General features: G+C 52.7%; 1 protein-coding gene across 2 annotated transcripts; it reads left to right on the top strand.

Annotated features, from left to right (window-relative positions):
* Positions 1-187: 187 nt before the first annotated feature.
* Positions 188-11,658, top strand: TAT (tyrosine aminotransferase). Of its 2 annotated transcripts, none has more exons than XM_068411393.1 (12): positions 188-247; positions 4,311-4,553; positions 4,732-4,836; positions 5,571-5,638; positions 5,979-6,137; positions 6,313-6,451; positions 6,937-6,989; positions 7,363-7,515; positions 8,433-8,561; positions 9,001-9,084; positions 10,567-10,665; positions 11,012-11,658. In XM_068411393.1, exons 2-12 carry the CDS (start codon positions 4,319-4,321, stop codon positions 11,153-11,155), a joined length of 1,368 nt encoding a protein of 455 aa, XP_068267494.1. In that variant the 5' UTR covers positions 188-247; positions 4,311-4,318; the 3' UTR covers positions 11,156-11,658. The 2 variants fall into 2 exon arrangements, with proteins under 2 accessions (XP_068267494.1, XP_068267495.1); XM_068411394.1 differs by lacking the exon at positions 188-247 and adding an exon at positions 2,181-2,219.
* The last annotated feature ends 2,593 nt before the right edge of the window (positions 11,659-14,251 follow it).

Here is a 14,251-nt window from a genome sequence, read left to right on the forward strand (position 1 = left end):
ATATTTGTGGATACTAGCCCTGAACTGGTTGGGGTTGTACCAGTGTCAGAAAGGAGCAGACAGAAACTGCTGAAAATAAAAGCAAAATGTGAGGAGGTAACAAGTAAAGTGATTTGTTATTGACCATGGTGGGTTTTTGTGCAGAGTACCAGTTGGGTGTCTGTCCCTGGAGTGGTGCAGCCTGAGTGGAGGTGCTGGGCAAAACTCTACTGGTGCACGTCCTGCCTGCAGCCTGACGGGGACACAGGTTTGTCAGCGCAGCGATGCTCGAGCCTGTGCTCCACTCATGCAGCCGTTTGTCTGTCCTGCTGCGTAACCGTGGCTGGTCCTGGGAGAGGGAACTGCTCGCTCTTGCTGGCTTGGCCTCTGCTCACGGAAATGGGACTCTGGGCAGTCCCAGTACCAGAGCAAGGCAGCACCAAAAAACACTGAACCCATCACCGGTTTCTCCTTCCACTGGGAAGAGACAAAAATCAATTCCTCAAGCTACACAGGAAAGAGGGAGCTGAAGAGGTGTGCAACAAGGTACCTGTGGGGAAGAGCTGCCGAGACAGAGGAGCAAATTGGAGCGGGGAGGCTAGTCAGGGCTGGCGGGGTACAGAGGCCCTGACAGCCCAGAGAGCCATCTGCCGTGCTGGCAGGAGTGCATCCTGCAGGGTATGGCCGCCTCTGTCCCCGCAGCATCAAGGTGGGGCTTGGCCATATTTGTAGAATACGAAGTGCTGAGCTGTTTGCTCGTGCTTCAGCCCTGGGAGGCTCTGTGCACCACAAGGTGTTGAGGGGGGCTGCAGACCCCACGGGAGAGCATCCAGAGAAGGACTGGAGTCGTGCAGAGAGAGGAGAAAGGCATAGTAATAGCAGGAGAAACCCACTGACCGTGTTGTACACCACTGTCCTCCCCCCGCTTCTGGCCAGGTTCTCAGCCTTACGTAACTGGGTCTACCTGTGTCTCCAGAGCCACATTTTTTCCCTTCTTGGCAGCAGCTTCCCCCATGCCCTCCCCTGAACGCCACTGCTGCGTGCCGTATTACGGAGAGAGCTCTGGTTGCGTCAGCTTCTGGGTTGTTGCTAGGCAGAACATGCAGCATCGTCCTTGAGGCCTCTCAGTGCCACATTTAACCCTGGCAGGGCTGCAGCATGGCAAGAGATAGGGCCAGCTGGGGGAAGTGAGAAGATAACCTGTAGATGCTTAGAGAGGGCCTGCACGAGCCCTCATGTCACTCATGTCAGGCTTCAGTAAAAAGAGGAAAGAAAAGAGACAGGAACTGTGCAGCTCTCGGCGGGAGAGAGTCCAAGCAGCTTCAATACAAGACGTTTCTCTGCGAAGTGTTTTTGGAAGGTGCTATTCCTTGTCCAAAGCCCCCAGGGGTGGCTGCTGTGGGAGGCCTGCCAGCCAGTCTGGGGTGGGGGACCCTGGCCGGACCCGCTGGCTGCACCCCACCACCTCCCAACCTGCCTCCATCCCCAAGTCTCTGGCCCCCATCGCGGCCCCAACAGTGCCCATTGTGGCACTGTGGCCAACGGCAGGTCATCGCTGCCCAGCCCCAGCGCCGAGGGAAGGGGCCACTGCTGGCACCTGCGGAGGTGCAGCCTTATTGCTGGTGGCGTAGAGAGCAGGAGTTGAGCGTAAGTGGTCCTTCCTCCTCCCGCGCAGGAGCAGGACCGCAGTGGCCACTGGCCTCTGCAGTGAGGGTGTCAGCAGTCTGTTTGCAAGAAGATTAGCAGGATCCCTCTTGTCCCTGAGCAACTCTTTGATCTCCGGCCATTTGCTGCCAAGGCAGTAAGGGAAGACTTGGAGAAGCCCTTGGAAGGCAGGGAGGGTGCAGATGCCTCTCTTATTTATCCCAGGCCAGCAGGAGTTGAGGGACAGGAAGGTATAGATTTCATATTACTTAACCAAAAAGGCCCTTCTGGGAATGGTGTCATCTGTGCTTTGCAGTACCATCAGAGAGGGAAGAATTGCATCATTTCTGTTAGCTGCCAAAATTACGAGTTTGCTTGGGCCTTGCAGCAACCCAAAAAAAAAAGAAAAAAGAAAAAAGAAAGAAACCCATGGCAGCTTGAGCTTCCTTTAACCCTTCAGGTCCTGGTGCTGCCAAGACACTGGCTAGAGAAGTGCCTGCCTCCCTTCTGCCTATGGAGGAAGATGTCTCCTGATTGTAATGGTGCCACAAACTGTCCTTTCTCAGCTGGTGCACTGGGAGCCCAGAGCCTTCGAGGTCAGGACAGACTGATGCTTTCCGCAGGCTTTGGGGTCCATCAATCCGCTCTTGGTGCGTTACAAGGTGCTAGGGCTGGAATACGGGGACGCTGTGCGGATTCGCCCCCTCACAGTCTTTGGGGGCTGAGGGAAGTGGTGCAAAAGGGTGGCAGCCCAGGGCCTCTGTAGGCTGCCCCCAGAAAGAGTTAATGTGCAGGCATGTTCCAGGTGTTTGAAGTGACCACAGTTGCAATGGGGAGGAGAGGGCATTTTTGGGTGGGGAGGGCAGCCCTCTCTGTGAGCCAATGGCTAAATGATTCAGCACCAACGCCCAGTTTGGGGGCTTATTTAATGGGCAAGAATTTGCAGGAATTTCTTCTTAAGGGGATTTGTCCTGGATGAAGAGTAGGGACTGGACCCCCAAGCTTGTTGGTGTCTCCCTCTCTGTGCTGTAGAAGGTAAAGTACTATGCTCTGGTACCTTGCTTCTTTCAGGGGGCAAAGTGGGGAGATCTTCCCTGGCTGCCTACACTGAAGGCATCCATTGTGCCTGTCTCTGCAGCTCCCCTTCGCATGAGATCTGTGTTGCAGGGTGGTGTGAAGGCTCTGCTGGGATAGACTCTGCACTGTGCATTTGGGACTCAGCCCTGCTGTTGAACTGAGATATATGGCTCATTTTTCTGCTCAGTTTTTATGCAGCCCTGCTGCATATTTCTTCAGCTGCCTTTCTTCTGGTAGAAAAGAGACCCAGAAGGTATTAGCATCAGAGAAGCTGTCTTGCTTTGTGACCCTGTTAGATCAGCCTGAGTTGCTATAAACAGGCTGAGGCAGAGTAACTGCAGCAGCATGGGGCATCTCTGGGTGAAAACTTCGCTGAAGCAGTGAGAAATTTGTTCAGATAGCAAATTCTGCCTGAACCAGGCAACACTACAACCCTTCCAGCTCAGTCTCTGCAGCAAGGAGGGGGCGGTAAGCTGTGTTGTGAGTATCTGCGAGCATGGGGCTAAATAACTACCATCAGGAAGGGGCCGCTGTTCACTGAATTGCCTTTCGGTGGAGCAGAGATATGGGGCAGTAGAGAGAGCACAAGCAGTATATGGCAGAATTACAAGATAGTGTGCCAGTATCAGCAAGAATGGGCTTGGTGGCTCAGAAGGTCTCTGCCCGCCCTGTGCCCTGTCCCTAACCTTCTGCAAGTGGAAAGCCCAGAGTCAGCAGCAGTTCGTAAGTAAGGCTTTTGCTGGCTGGGTCTGGCTTGTGCTCTGGGTATACATGCTGGGGTGTTTAAGTCCCTTTGTGTGTGTTTTGGGGCCTAGAAGGCACCTGTTCCTCTGCTGTGCCCTGCTTGTTACCCAGCCTCGGGCAGGACTACAGGCCCTTTGCTTGGGGCAGTGCCACCTCCCTGATTGCCCTCTTGGCCGTACCAGTCTTGCTCCATTTTCTAAGCACTGCCTTTTGATCCAGGATCTCTGGGCTGAGCTGTTGCTCCCTGTTGCTCTGCTGACCGAGGCAAATGTCTGTAACCTACACCCTGCCACTGCCCAGTGGATCTTGATAACATTGGACCAGAACTACCTTTTTGGCATCTGAGATTTGATTTATACAGTGCTGCATTTCTGTCTGCAGACTGGAGGGACGTCCTGGATGTGAACACACATAGTAGGCTGATCCTTGTGGTTGCAGCTTGAGGTGCACAAGTTCATAGCTGGGGAGGAGGAGGGCGGTCACCTGACCCTTCTGTCAGTGGAATATTGAATCTGCAGTGAAGCAGTGACTACAACATGCTGCAAACTCTTGGCTGCTGGCTTTAGCAGAGCCTGTTCCTCCTCAGCAAAGTAAGTCCATGCTAGGCAGTGGTGCAGCTAGCACAGAGAGGTGCCTTTATCTTTCCCATGCATTGTGCTTTCACTTATGTGTGGGGTTTCACTCCATCCTGGATGCAAATACAGCCCTACTTGCTGCTGCTGACTGAGTTGTCCATAGACAGTAGGTAGGATCTACAGCTTTCAGAAGGTTTACTTTTGGAAAGTCATGGGCTGTGTCCCCAAATGGGCAGATCCCTTGTTTGGCATGTGTTAACTAAGCCCTGGCAACCCACTTCACACTGACAGGTCTCAGGATGGACTCGTACCTGATCCAAGTGAATGGCCATGGAGATCATGCCCCTATGCTGGATGTTCATCTCAAGACCAATGGAAACAGCATATCGCTGGGGAAGGTGAAGGGCCGAAAGCCAAGATGGGCTGTCAGGGCTTCTGAAATGTCAAAGAAGACTTTCAATCCTGTCCGAGCCATCGTAGACAGCATGAAGGTGGAGCCCAACCCAAAGAAAGCTATGATCTCCTTGTCCTTAGGTGAGCACAGTGTTGTGGCTGAAGCCTCTGGGCAGTGGGGTTGACTGTGTGGCTGGCAGATTGCAGGGCTCTGAAGCACAAATCTTGTGTGAACACCCTGGGATAGGCCAGACAACCACACAGCTCTGTGCCTGCCACAGATCAGTGAGAACTTTACTATTTTTTAATCTTCAAAAAGGAGACCCCACGGTCTTTGGAAACCTTCCCACAAATGATGAGGTCACACGGGCTGTGAAGGAGGTTTTGGACTCCGGACGTTACAATGGTTATGCTCCATCTGTTGGTAAGTTGACAAAGCTCTTCCTGTGAGAGTAGGATGAAGGCATGTGCCAACTCCTACCCCACAGCAGGTACACAGAGCCCACGGACATCTTTCCAGTAGCCCCCTGCAGTTGCCCTCACCAGTAGTCCCATGAGCACACAAGCATGTGTATCCCCCAGATACACCTGAGTGCCCTTCCCTGTGTGATCTGTTTGAGGCCCAGAGCCGCTGCAGAAGCTGTTTGCGCCCCACTCCCAGCCGTTAGAGCAGGCAGGGTTTCGGCAGGGACTGCTCTAATGTGGCTGCAGCCTAATTCCTTTCTGATCTGCCTTGACCAGGACTCCCCTTGGGCTCCCTGACTTCACAGGCAACGCGAGCCTTTTTTGCGGTTAGTGCAAAAAGCAGGCACAGAGCATAGATCGTGCCTGCCTCACAGGACACTCCGTGCGGTGACAGGGAGGGCTGCCCCTGACCTGTGCTGGGTCAGAGCGGCTCCCTGGCTACCCTGCACCCTGCTCCTGTCCGTCCTGTGCTCAGGACACGCTGGGGCCAGAGCCTGCCTCCCTGCCCAGGGCTGTCCCTGCTCCTGCCCAGCCCAGGGCTGCACCATGCTTGGCCTGAGGCAGGACAGTCTCGGCCACCCTAGGACAGATGGGCTTCCCCCAGCTGGGTGGCGGCTGTGAGCCTTGTGCTGGCAAGAAAAAGGGAACGGTCTGTAAAAGCCTGCCTTCCACGTTTGGCCTCTCTTCCCTCAGGCTACCAGTCCTGCCGGGAAGCGGTGGCCGCACACTACAGCTGCCCCGAGGCTCCGCTGGAGGCCCAGGTACTGGTGCCAGCTGAGGTACCCTGCTGCTGCCCACGCCCAGGCCCCGTGGTGTGGGGGCCTGCCCCAGCTCGCTCCCCCCGCCCCACTGTGGGACTGAAGGCTGGCCCGTGGCCTTGTCCCACAGCAGCCCTGCCCTGAGCCCTTCTCCTCCACCCTCCTCAGGCGGAGGCTGAGCTCTCCAGCCCTCTGAGGTTCCCTGCTTTCAGCCAGGCTCTGGACGTGTCTGTTTGGCTGAGAAGCTGCCACCTGATAGAGCCGGGGCATTAAGTCACTGCCACGTGGCTGAGGCGCTTCAGAGTGTCTGAGCTTCCCGCTGACTCCTGTGTGCTCTCTGCAGGACGTCATTTTAACGAGCGGCTGCAGCCAGGCCATAGAGCTCGCCTTGGCAGTGCTGGCCAACCCAGGCCAGAACATCCTGGTGCCACGGCCCGGCTTCTCCCTCTACAAGACTCTGGCACTGTCTATGGGGATTGAGGTCAAACTCTACAACCTCTTGGTAAGTGGTGGCAGGCCTGGAAGGGGCAGCCGTGACATTTCTGCCTCTCAGACATACGCTGGCCCTGCCTGGGAAGTGTGTGAAGATGACCTGAGCAACCCTGGGGACCCTGTCACACCTCACCCTGTATGGCAAGTCCAGTTCCTCAGCTGTTACTTCCCCTTCACTTCACTAGCCAGAGAAAGCCTGGGAAATTGATTTGAAGCACTTGGAGTCTCTGGTGGATGACAAGACAGCTTGCCTCATTGTGAACAACCCATCAAACCCCTGTGGCTCTGTGTTCAGCAAGAGCCACCTCCAGAAGATCCTGGCAGGTGAGCATGCCTCTGTTGTGTGTGTGTGCACCATGGCCCAGGGCTTTGCTTCTCTCCCCATGAGTGACTCCAGGTCAGGAAGCAGGGCTTGCTCAGTGTGAAGGTGTTGCCTTGTCTGGGCAAGAACATGCAGAGTGTGTGTCTTGCTCTTTCTCAAACGCTCTGTGTGGCTTGGACTGCTCACTTCTCTACTCTGGCTCTGCAGAGGGAGAGTGTTCACAGGGCGCCCGATGCTTCCTGAGCCCTGGCCTGTCAGTGGGAGGGCTGTGCTGCCTGCCCCTACACGTGAGAGCAGAACTAGGCTCAGCCAGGGCAGGGATCTTCAGTGCTTGGGCTCTCTGAATGAACAGTCTGTAGGAGGAAGATAGGGACCCTCTGCCATGGGACAGAGCTTCCCTCAGAGCCCTGCCAGGCTCTGCAGCAAAGGGCAAGTTGCTCCCGTGGAGGATGCAGGGTGGCCAGGCTGAATGCCCTCTCTCCAACAGTGGCATCAAGACAGTGCGTGCCCATCCTTGCTGACGAGATCTATGGAGACATGGTGAGTGTCAGTTGCAGTACTTTGCACCCCCATGCTGCCTGTCCTTTCTGATGCACTTGCCCTTTGGCCACAGCAGCCAGGTCTCCAGAGGTGAGCAACAGCTTCACTCCCCTGTACTGTGCCTGGGTCTATGCCTGGAGCTCACAGTCCTCTGGTGTGCAGTCCTGGGGGTACTTCTCATGTCCAGTTCCTTTCCTCTTCCCAAATGGCTCACTTTCATGGGAGTGCACTTACCATGTTCGTACCTTGAAGTTGGGAGCTTTTACCATCAATTTCCGACCACTTCCCTGCCACTCTTCTTGTGCCTCATGCACGCCCCCACAGTTCTCACAATAGGAGGCAGGGACAGCCCTAACACAGACTCCTGTCACAGGTTTTTGCAGACTGCAAATATGAACCCATTGCAAATCTCAGCACCAACGTGCCAATCTTGTCCTGTGGTGGCTTGGCAAAGCGGTGGCTAGTCCCTGGCTGGCGGATGGGCTGGATCCTAATTCATGACAGGAGAGACATCTTTGGAAATGAGGTGAGAACTGCTGAGTGTCGCTGTCACGGCAACAGACCTGCAGTGTCTTCAGTGTTTGGATCACTGGGGCTTTAACTAATGCAGGCATGTACTGCTCTTTTGCTCTCACATGGGTGTCACCCAATTGCTTACATGCTTTTCTGCACCTCCAAGCTTTTCATGTCCCTTCCTTACTCCATCTGCTCTCATACATGGCCTTCTACCCACATCTACACTGTAACACACTCCTTGTCTCTGCTGCTACTTCATATATGCCCTGTCCTTTTTGTGTGCTTCTAGTTCCTTCTCTTCTCAAATAGCTCCCATGTGCACTGAAGGTATTGCATGGCTTATCCAGCGTGTGGAGTCCATGTGTGGTCTCTATGTGCATTTATATGGTTTCTCTTAAAAGGAAGTACAAAGCACCTTGCAGTGCTGCCAGTGCTTTATCTGGCCATTTGTTCAGCTGTATTACAAGGAGAACCATCTACTGCAGCGACCTTTCCACCTAGCGGGCTTTTTGCAGAGGAAGAGGGAGAAGAGAGGACTGAGTGAGCAAAAGAGCTAATGTTGGTTGTCCTGCCTGGCTTTGAAAGTGTGGATTGTGGGCCCAAACATAAGGGAAATGCAAAATGGTATTTGGAACAGCTCTGGCTTTATTTGTATTAGCTATATTCCAGCCTGGTTTGAGTCAAATTGGGAGGCTCCAAAGGTTGTCTCTGTTGGCATTACAATCTGCAGCTGAGGAACAGAGAACGACACTGTAAATAGTCTGCAAATACCTGGCATATAGTCAAGCAAATGTTCTCTAGTACTCTGTAAGCTCACTGAAGAGAGGGGTGTGAACAGCGGTAGAAATACAGAGAGTAGGCCTTGGAGCTGTCCCTTTTCTTCAGGGAAGCACAGTGTGAGCTGCAAAAATCACCATGGTTTTTCAGATCAGGGATGGCCTTCTAAGACTGAGTCAAAGGATCCTAGGACCCTGTACAATTGTCCAAGGAGCACTGGAACGTATCTTGCATCGAACACCCTCTGAGTTCTACCACAACACCCTCAGCATCCTCAAGGTAAACAGGCTGTAACAGGTCAGCACAGTTTGTTCATGGATTGTTTGGAGGCAGTCACATCCCTCTAGCTCATCATCCCTCCCCACCCCACTTCAAGATGCAGTTCTATCTGTGACCAGGAGAGCCCAACAAATCCAATTCCAGCGGGAGACATGGTAACTGGGGCAGAAATATTGGCTGTGATAAGTTTCAGGCAGCCCAGCCATGCAGCTGGAGCTGGTGACCCAGGGGATGGGATGCGTGGCACTGACTTGCTGAGCTCAGCTCAGTCACGCCTGCTGTACTCAAGGCCATGATCACCCATGCTGTTTGCATTCGCTGTCCCTTTATTTGCAGTGGGCAAACCTGTTTATAGTCCTGGTCCAGAGGTTGGGTTCCATTTGCTGAGCTGCTTCCTGGAATTTCTCCTGTTTTGAAATTTCTCCTTTCTGCTTTTCAGTCCAATGCTGACCTTTGTTACGCTGCCTTATCAGCTATCCCTGGCCTCCAGCCTGTCCGGCCCGCCGGAGCCATGTACCTCATGGTAAGCGAGGAGAGTGACATGCCATTTCCAGATCACAAACACTCACACTAGGTCTCATTGCCTGTGCTTGTCGATGGTTTCAGACTGGTGCGTGGCACCAGGGCTCCGTTACCATGCATTTTCGCGTGACCCTGTGCAGTAGGCACATCCCTTGGTTGCTTTAGAAGGCCAGAATATGTTGTTCGCCTCTCATCTAGTAGAGGCTGGTACATTTCACCCACTTGCTCCTCCACAGAACTCAATCACTTGTACTTTGCAAGGCAATGTTGTTTTACCTGGATTTTGAAGCCTGCTCACAATGGGAAGCCCCTACACCACAAGTCAGATTATTGTACCTCCTGTTGAAGACGTAGCCTTCTTCCTACTAGCATGCCTGCCTTCTGCCTATGCTGTTGCCTCTTTTCCTGCCTTTTTCCATACCTGCTTTTCTTTTTTTAACTTCTTATGGTGTGGTGAAACTTCCTTTTTCATCTCAACAAGGTCAATTGAGACATTTAAGTCTCATTAACACATTTTTTAATCTTTTTTTTTGTTTATCTCAGTGTCTCCAGTTTTTCATCAGCTTTTAAAAATGTGGACCCAGAACTGGAGAATACTGCAATATCAGTCTCAGTCATGTTCTATAGATAAGTCTTTATCAGTTGACCCTGTTTCTGTTTTACCCAGAGCCACACAGGTCATTCTGATTATGCTCTTTGTGTAGAGGCACAGCTCTAAAATTCTTTCACACCTATTGTATTTCTGCAGTTTATCTGAACATTTATTTCAAATTAAATAATCTGGTAGAATTTTTCTTCCACTTGCTCTTTCAGAACTTCTGCATGCAAATTATCTCTCACCTGGTTTGTTTAAGAATATTTTTATGAGATGTTTAAAATAATCTTTGGTTATAAACAAATGGCCAGGATATCACTGTTCTTATGTGATAAAGGGACAGCCTCCTTCTTTCCAAATACAGAACAGAAATATTGATCAAACATTTCAGCATTTCCGAGTCATTTTACCAATTATATCATCCTGCAAGTATTTATTTTGTTTGTGATATTCTAGACCTTGCTATCTTTCTTTTTTTAAAAAAACCCAAAACATTAGTTTGTCTTTTTCTTACCATATGGGTTTCTTGCATGACAGAATTATTAATGCATATTGACTAGAGTTCTCTCCCAAGCTCTTTTTCACTATAACTTATTTATTCCTTTTCACTTCTAATTCATTACTGTATCTTTGCCATCAGATTTTTTACTAAAGTTGTCCTTAACTGAAATTCCAGCTTTAGGTAGTTAATGAATACTTCTTAAAGAAGCCCCAGTTTTCATTTATATGTTTTTGTTTGTCTCACATTCTAGTCAGCCCAAATCATGAACAAAAGTTGAGGGCAGACAGCTGCACTTGACTGGGAAGTTGTTGGGCCATGTGGGTAAGCAGGGACACTGCAGATAGTTTTGGTGCCCTTGGTTGCCATGTCACATCCCTCTGCTGCAGGTTGAGATTGAGATGGAGCATTTCCCTGAGTTTGAAAATGACGTGGAGTTCACTGAGCGACTTATCTCGGAGCAGTCTGTATTCTGCTTGCCAGCCACGGTAAGCCTAACACTGGGAGCCCCAGGGAGCTGTGGGGCCAAAGCACGGGGAGAGAAGCAATAAGGGTTTGCAGCCCTGAGCTCTGAGGACAGGTTGGGAGTTGTGTGTGCAGGGTCCATGGTCTGTAACGGTGTGTATGTGCTGGCTGTGAGCTCCAAGTGCAGTATGTAGGGATGGGGACTGGCAGCCTCTGGCTCACTAACAGCCCCCAGTCAGGCTGCCAGGACCTTCCCAGCTCCACACTTGCTCGGTTCTTTCTCAGGTTGGCAGAGCTGTATCCCTGAACCCTGTGTACCCACACACACACCCCTCCTTGCTGAAGCTGCTTCATCCTTTTTCATTTCAGTGCTTTGAGTACCCAAACTTCTTCCGTGTGGTGATCACTGTGCCTGAGGAGATGATCTTGGAGGCCTGCAGTCGCATTCAGGAGTTCTGTGAGATGCACTACCAGGGTGCTGAGGGGGCCCAGGATCTGGAGTGTGACAAGTAGCCATAGCTGGCCTCCTGCCTCTGCCAGGCTAGACCTTGTGTGAGGAAGCAGCCAGGCAGGCAGGGCTGCTTCCAGCCAGCCCCACGTGCCCCTGCCTGCAAGCAGCTGCTGTCCAGCTGCTTCACTTTTTGTGCACCACAGACCCCTCAGCACGAGGGGAAGAAGCAGCCACTTCTCTCTCCTCCTCCACTGCAGCTTGCACACCCTCTGGCAGCCAGTGCCCGTGGTCTCCATATACTCTGCATTTGTGCCCTGTGTTGGTCTGTGCTGCCTGCAAACCAGCTGCAGGAGGGGGCACGTGGCTGCTCCTGTGCCAAGCCCCACGGCCCAGGCCCCACGGGGCCAGTAGCTCCTGCACTGGCTGTGCTTCCCCTTGGGGACAGGAGATGGCCACTGTCTCGTAGGACAAGAGAAAAGTACCCACCTCTTGCTTACCTGTGTTACCTTAGGAGGCCAGAGCTCTTTATACCAAGCCCTTTGTGTGACAAAGGGAGTAAGTTATTGTGACTTTTTTTTTTTTTATTAATAAACATTCTGACATGCGAGTCTCTGCGCTGTGCTCCTCTTGTGCCAGGTCTGGCTTGGCCACTGTGTGGGTCACCCTTGCTCAGCCCATGGTGCTGCATCTGCTGTGCAGCTGGCTGGCCAGGGCCTGCCCTGTCACCCGCAGGGCCACAGTGGGAGCGCCCCAGACCCCCCAGGCACCCACCAGGCCCTGAGGGCAGGATGGGCCCTGCGAGCCTGGTGTAGACCAGAGCCGGCTGCTCCTGCCTCACTGATGCTGGAGGCTGGCTGTGGCTGTGGCAGCCTGGCCTGTCCCCACAGAATAGCCCTGTCTGCACCTGCCCCTTGGCCCTCACAGCCCCTCCCCGCCCGTAGCCCCTGATGGAGTAGCGGGAGCCGGTGCCCACTGCTGCGGGGAGCCGGTGCCCCTGGAGCGGAGCCAGCCATGACAGGTGCTGGAGCCCAAGCAGTCAAGGCAGGGGCAGCCAGGCTTTTCCTGCTGCAGCAGTGAAGAAGGGGGTGGCACCCCATGAAACACTCATACTGTATGGGGTGTCTGTGATGTGCCAGCAGTACCAAGGTTACTGATTGCTGAACACGTCAGCTCCATAAAGTAATAAGGAACTGGTGGCCTGGTGTCTGTTCATTCCATGGGAACAGGAGTGCCTGTGCAGTGAAGAGGAGCCAACGCCCATTGGGCCATCTGTTCTGGTGAGCTGCTCAGGGGCTCGAGGAGCCCTTTCTGAAACTGACAGAGGGGCAACTTGCGGAGTGCCTCACGTCATCACCTACAGCTCTGTTCACCTGTCCTCCTGCAGAATCGGGATCCACGGGTCAGCCCTGCCTCCCCAATGATGGGAAAAGTGAGCTAGCTCTAGATTACACACTGCCAGCTCTCCTGCCAGGTTCTGAGACATCTCACTGCCTCCCCTTCCCCTGCCCAGGACAAAATCTGGGTACCAGTACTCCATTAGAGGGGAGGTATCTATGTGAGAAAGATAGCAGTGTATGAAAAGGTCATTGACACAATAGCTGAGTGTCCTTGCTACATCCTTTCCCTTCAAAGAAAGCAATCCCAGAACAAAAAGAAAGAGAGGCAAGCTGGGGCTATGGGTGAATGTTAGACAGCTTCAGAGATTTTGTGCCATTAGACCTCCAATTAGAGCCAAATAACTGAAGCTGCTTAAGATAAAACATTGACCAATAATAAGTGGGGTGGTGCGTGAGGGGTCTGTTGGGCCAGAAGACCTTTAGAGCATGACATTGCTGCATTGTTATGCTGTCTTGCATCTACTACAGCTGTCAAATTTCATCTGTCTCCTTGAACTCTTCTCCACATATCTTGGATTCTGTGGATTTAATTCCCATTACTAATGAACAGTTCCTGTTTTTAGAGACAGCTGCTCCTATCAGACCGCTCTCCCTTCATGGACCCTGTATTGAGTTTGCATGGCAAGGTTTTGGTAGTGGTGGGGGGGCTACAGGGTTGGCTTCTATGAGAAGCTGCTAGAAGCTTCCCTTATGTCCTACAGAGCCAATGCCAGCTGGCTCCAAGATGGACCCGCCACTGAACAAGGCCGAGCCCATCAGTGACAGTGGCAGCGTCTCTGTGATAATGTATTTAAGAAGGGGGGAGTGAAAAAAAAAAACAACACACCACCCTATGCAACAGCAATTGCAGCTGGAGAAAGGAGTGAGAACACCTGAGAGAAACAGCCCTGCAGACACCAAGGTCAGTAAAGAAAGAGGAGGTGCTCCAGGCGCTGGAGCAGAGATTCCTCTGCAGCGCAGGATGAAGACCATGGTGAGGCAGGCTGTCCCCCTCCAGCCTGGGGACGACCCCACACGGAACAGGGGGACGCACCCAAAGGAGGCTGTGACCCCGTGGGAAGCCTGTGCTGGAGCAGGCTCCTGGCAGGACCTGTGGCCCCACGGAGAGAGAAGCCCATGCTGGAGCAGGTTTGCTGGCAGGACTTGTGACCCCATGGGGGACCCACGCTGGAGCAGTCCATTCCCAAAGGACTGCACCCTGTGGGGGACCCTTGCTGGAGCAGTTCGTGAAGAACTGCAGCCCGTGGGAAGGACTCACATTGGAGAAGTTCGTGGAACAGTGCCTCCTGTAGGAGGGACCCCATGGTGGAGCAGGGGAAGAGTGTGAGGAGTTCTCCCCTGAGGAGGAAGGAGCAGCAGAAACAAGTGTGATGAACTCACCACAACCCCCATTCCCCTTTCCCCTGCACTGCTGAGGGGAAGGAGGTAGAGAAAATCGGGAGTAAAGTTAAGCCTGGGAAGGAGGGAGGGGTGGGGAGAAGGTCTTTTTAAGATTTGGCTTTATTTCTCATTATCCTACTCTGATTTGATTGGTAATAAATTAAATTAATTTTCCTCAAGTCGAGTCTGGTTTGCCTGTGACAGTAATTGCTGAGTGATGTCTCCCTGTCCTTATCTTGACCCACGAGCCTTTTGTTATATTTTCTCTCCCCTGTTCAGCTGACGAGGGGAGTGACAGAGCAGCTTTGGTGGGCACCTGGCATCCGGCCAGGGTCAACCCACCACAGACCCCTTTCCTTTCAGAGTCGCCTCAGAGATGTC

The sequence above is a fragment of the Nyctibius grandis genome, chromosome 12, assembly GCF_013368605.1.
Source record: "Nyctibius grandis isolate bNycGra1 chromosome 12, bNycGra1.pri, whole genome shotgun sequence".
NCBI classification, from domain to species: Eukaryota; Metazoa; Chordata; class Aves; order Nyctibiiformes; family Nyctibiidae; genus Nyctibius; species Nyctibius grandis.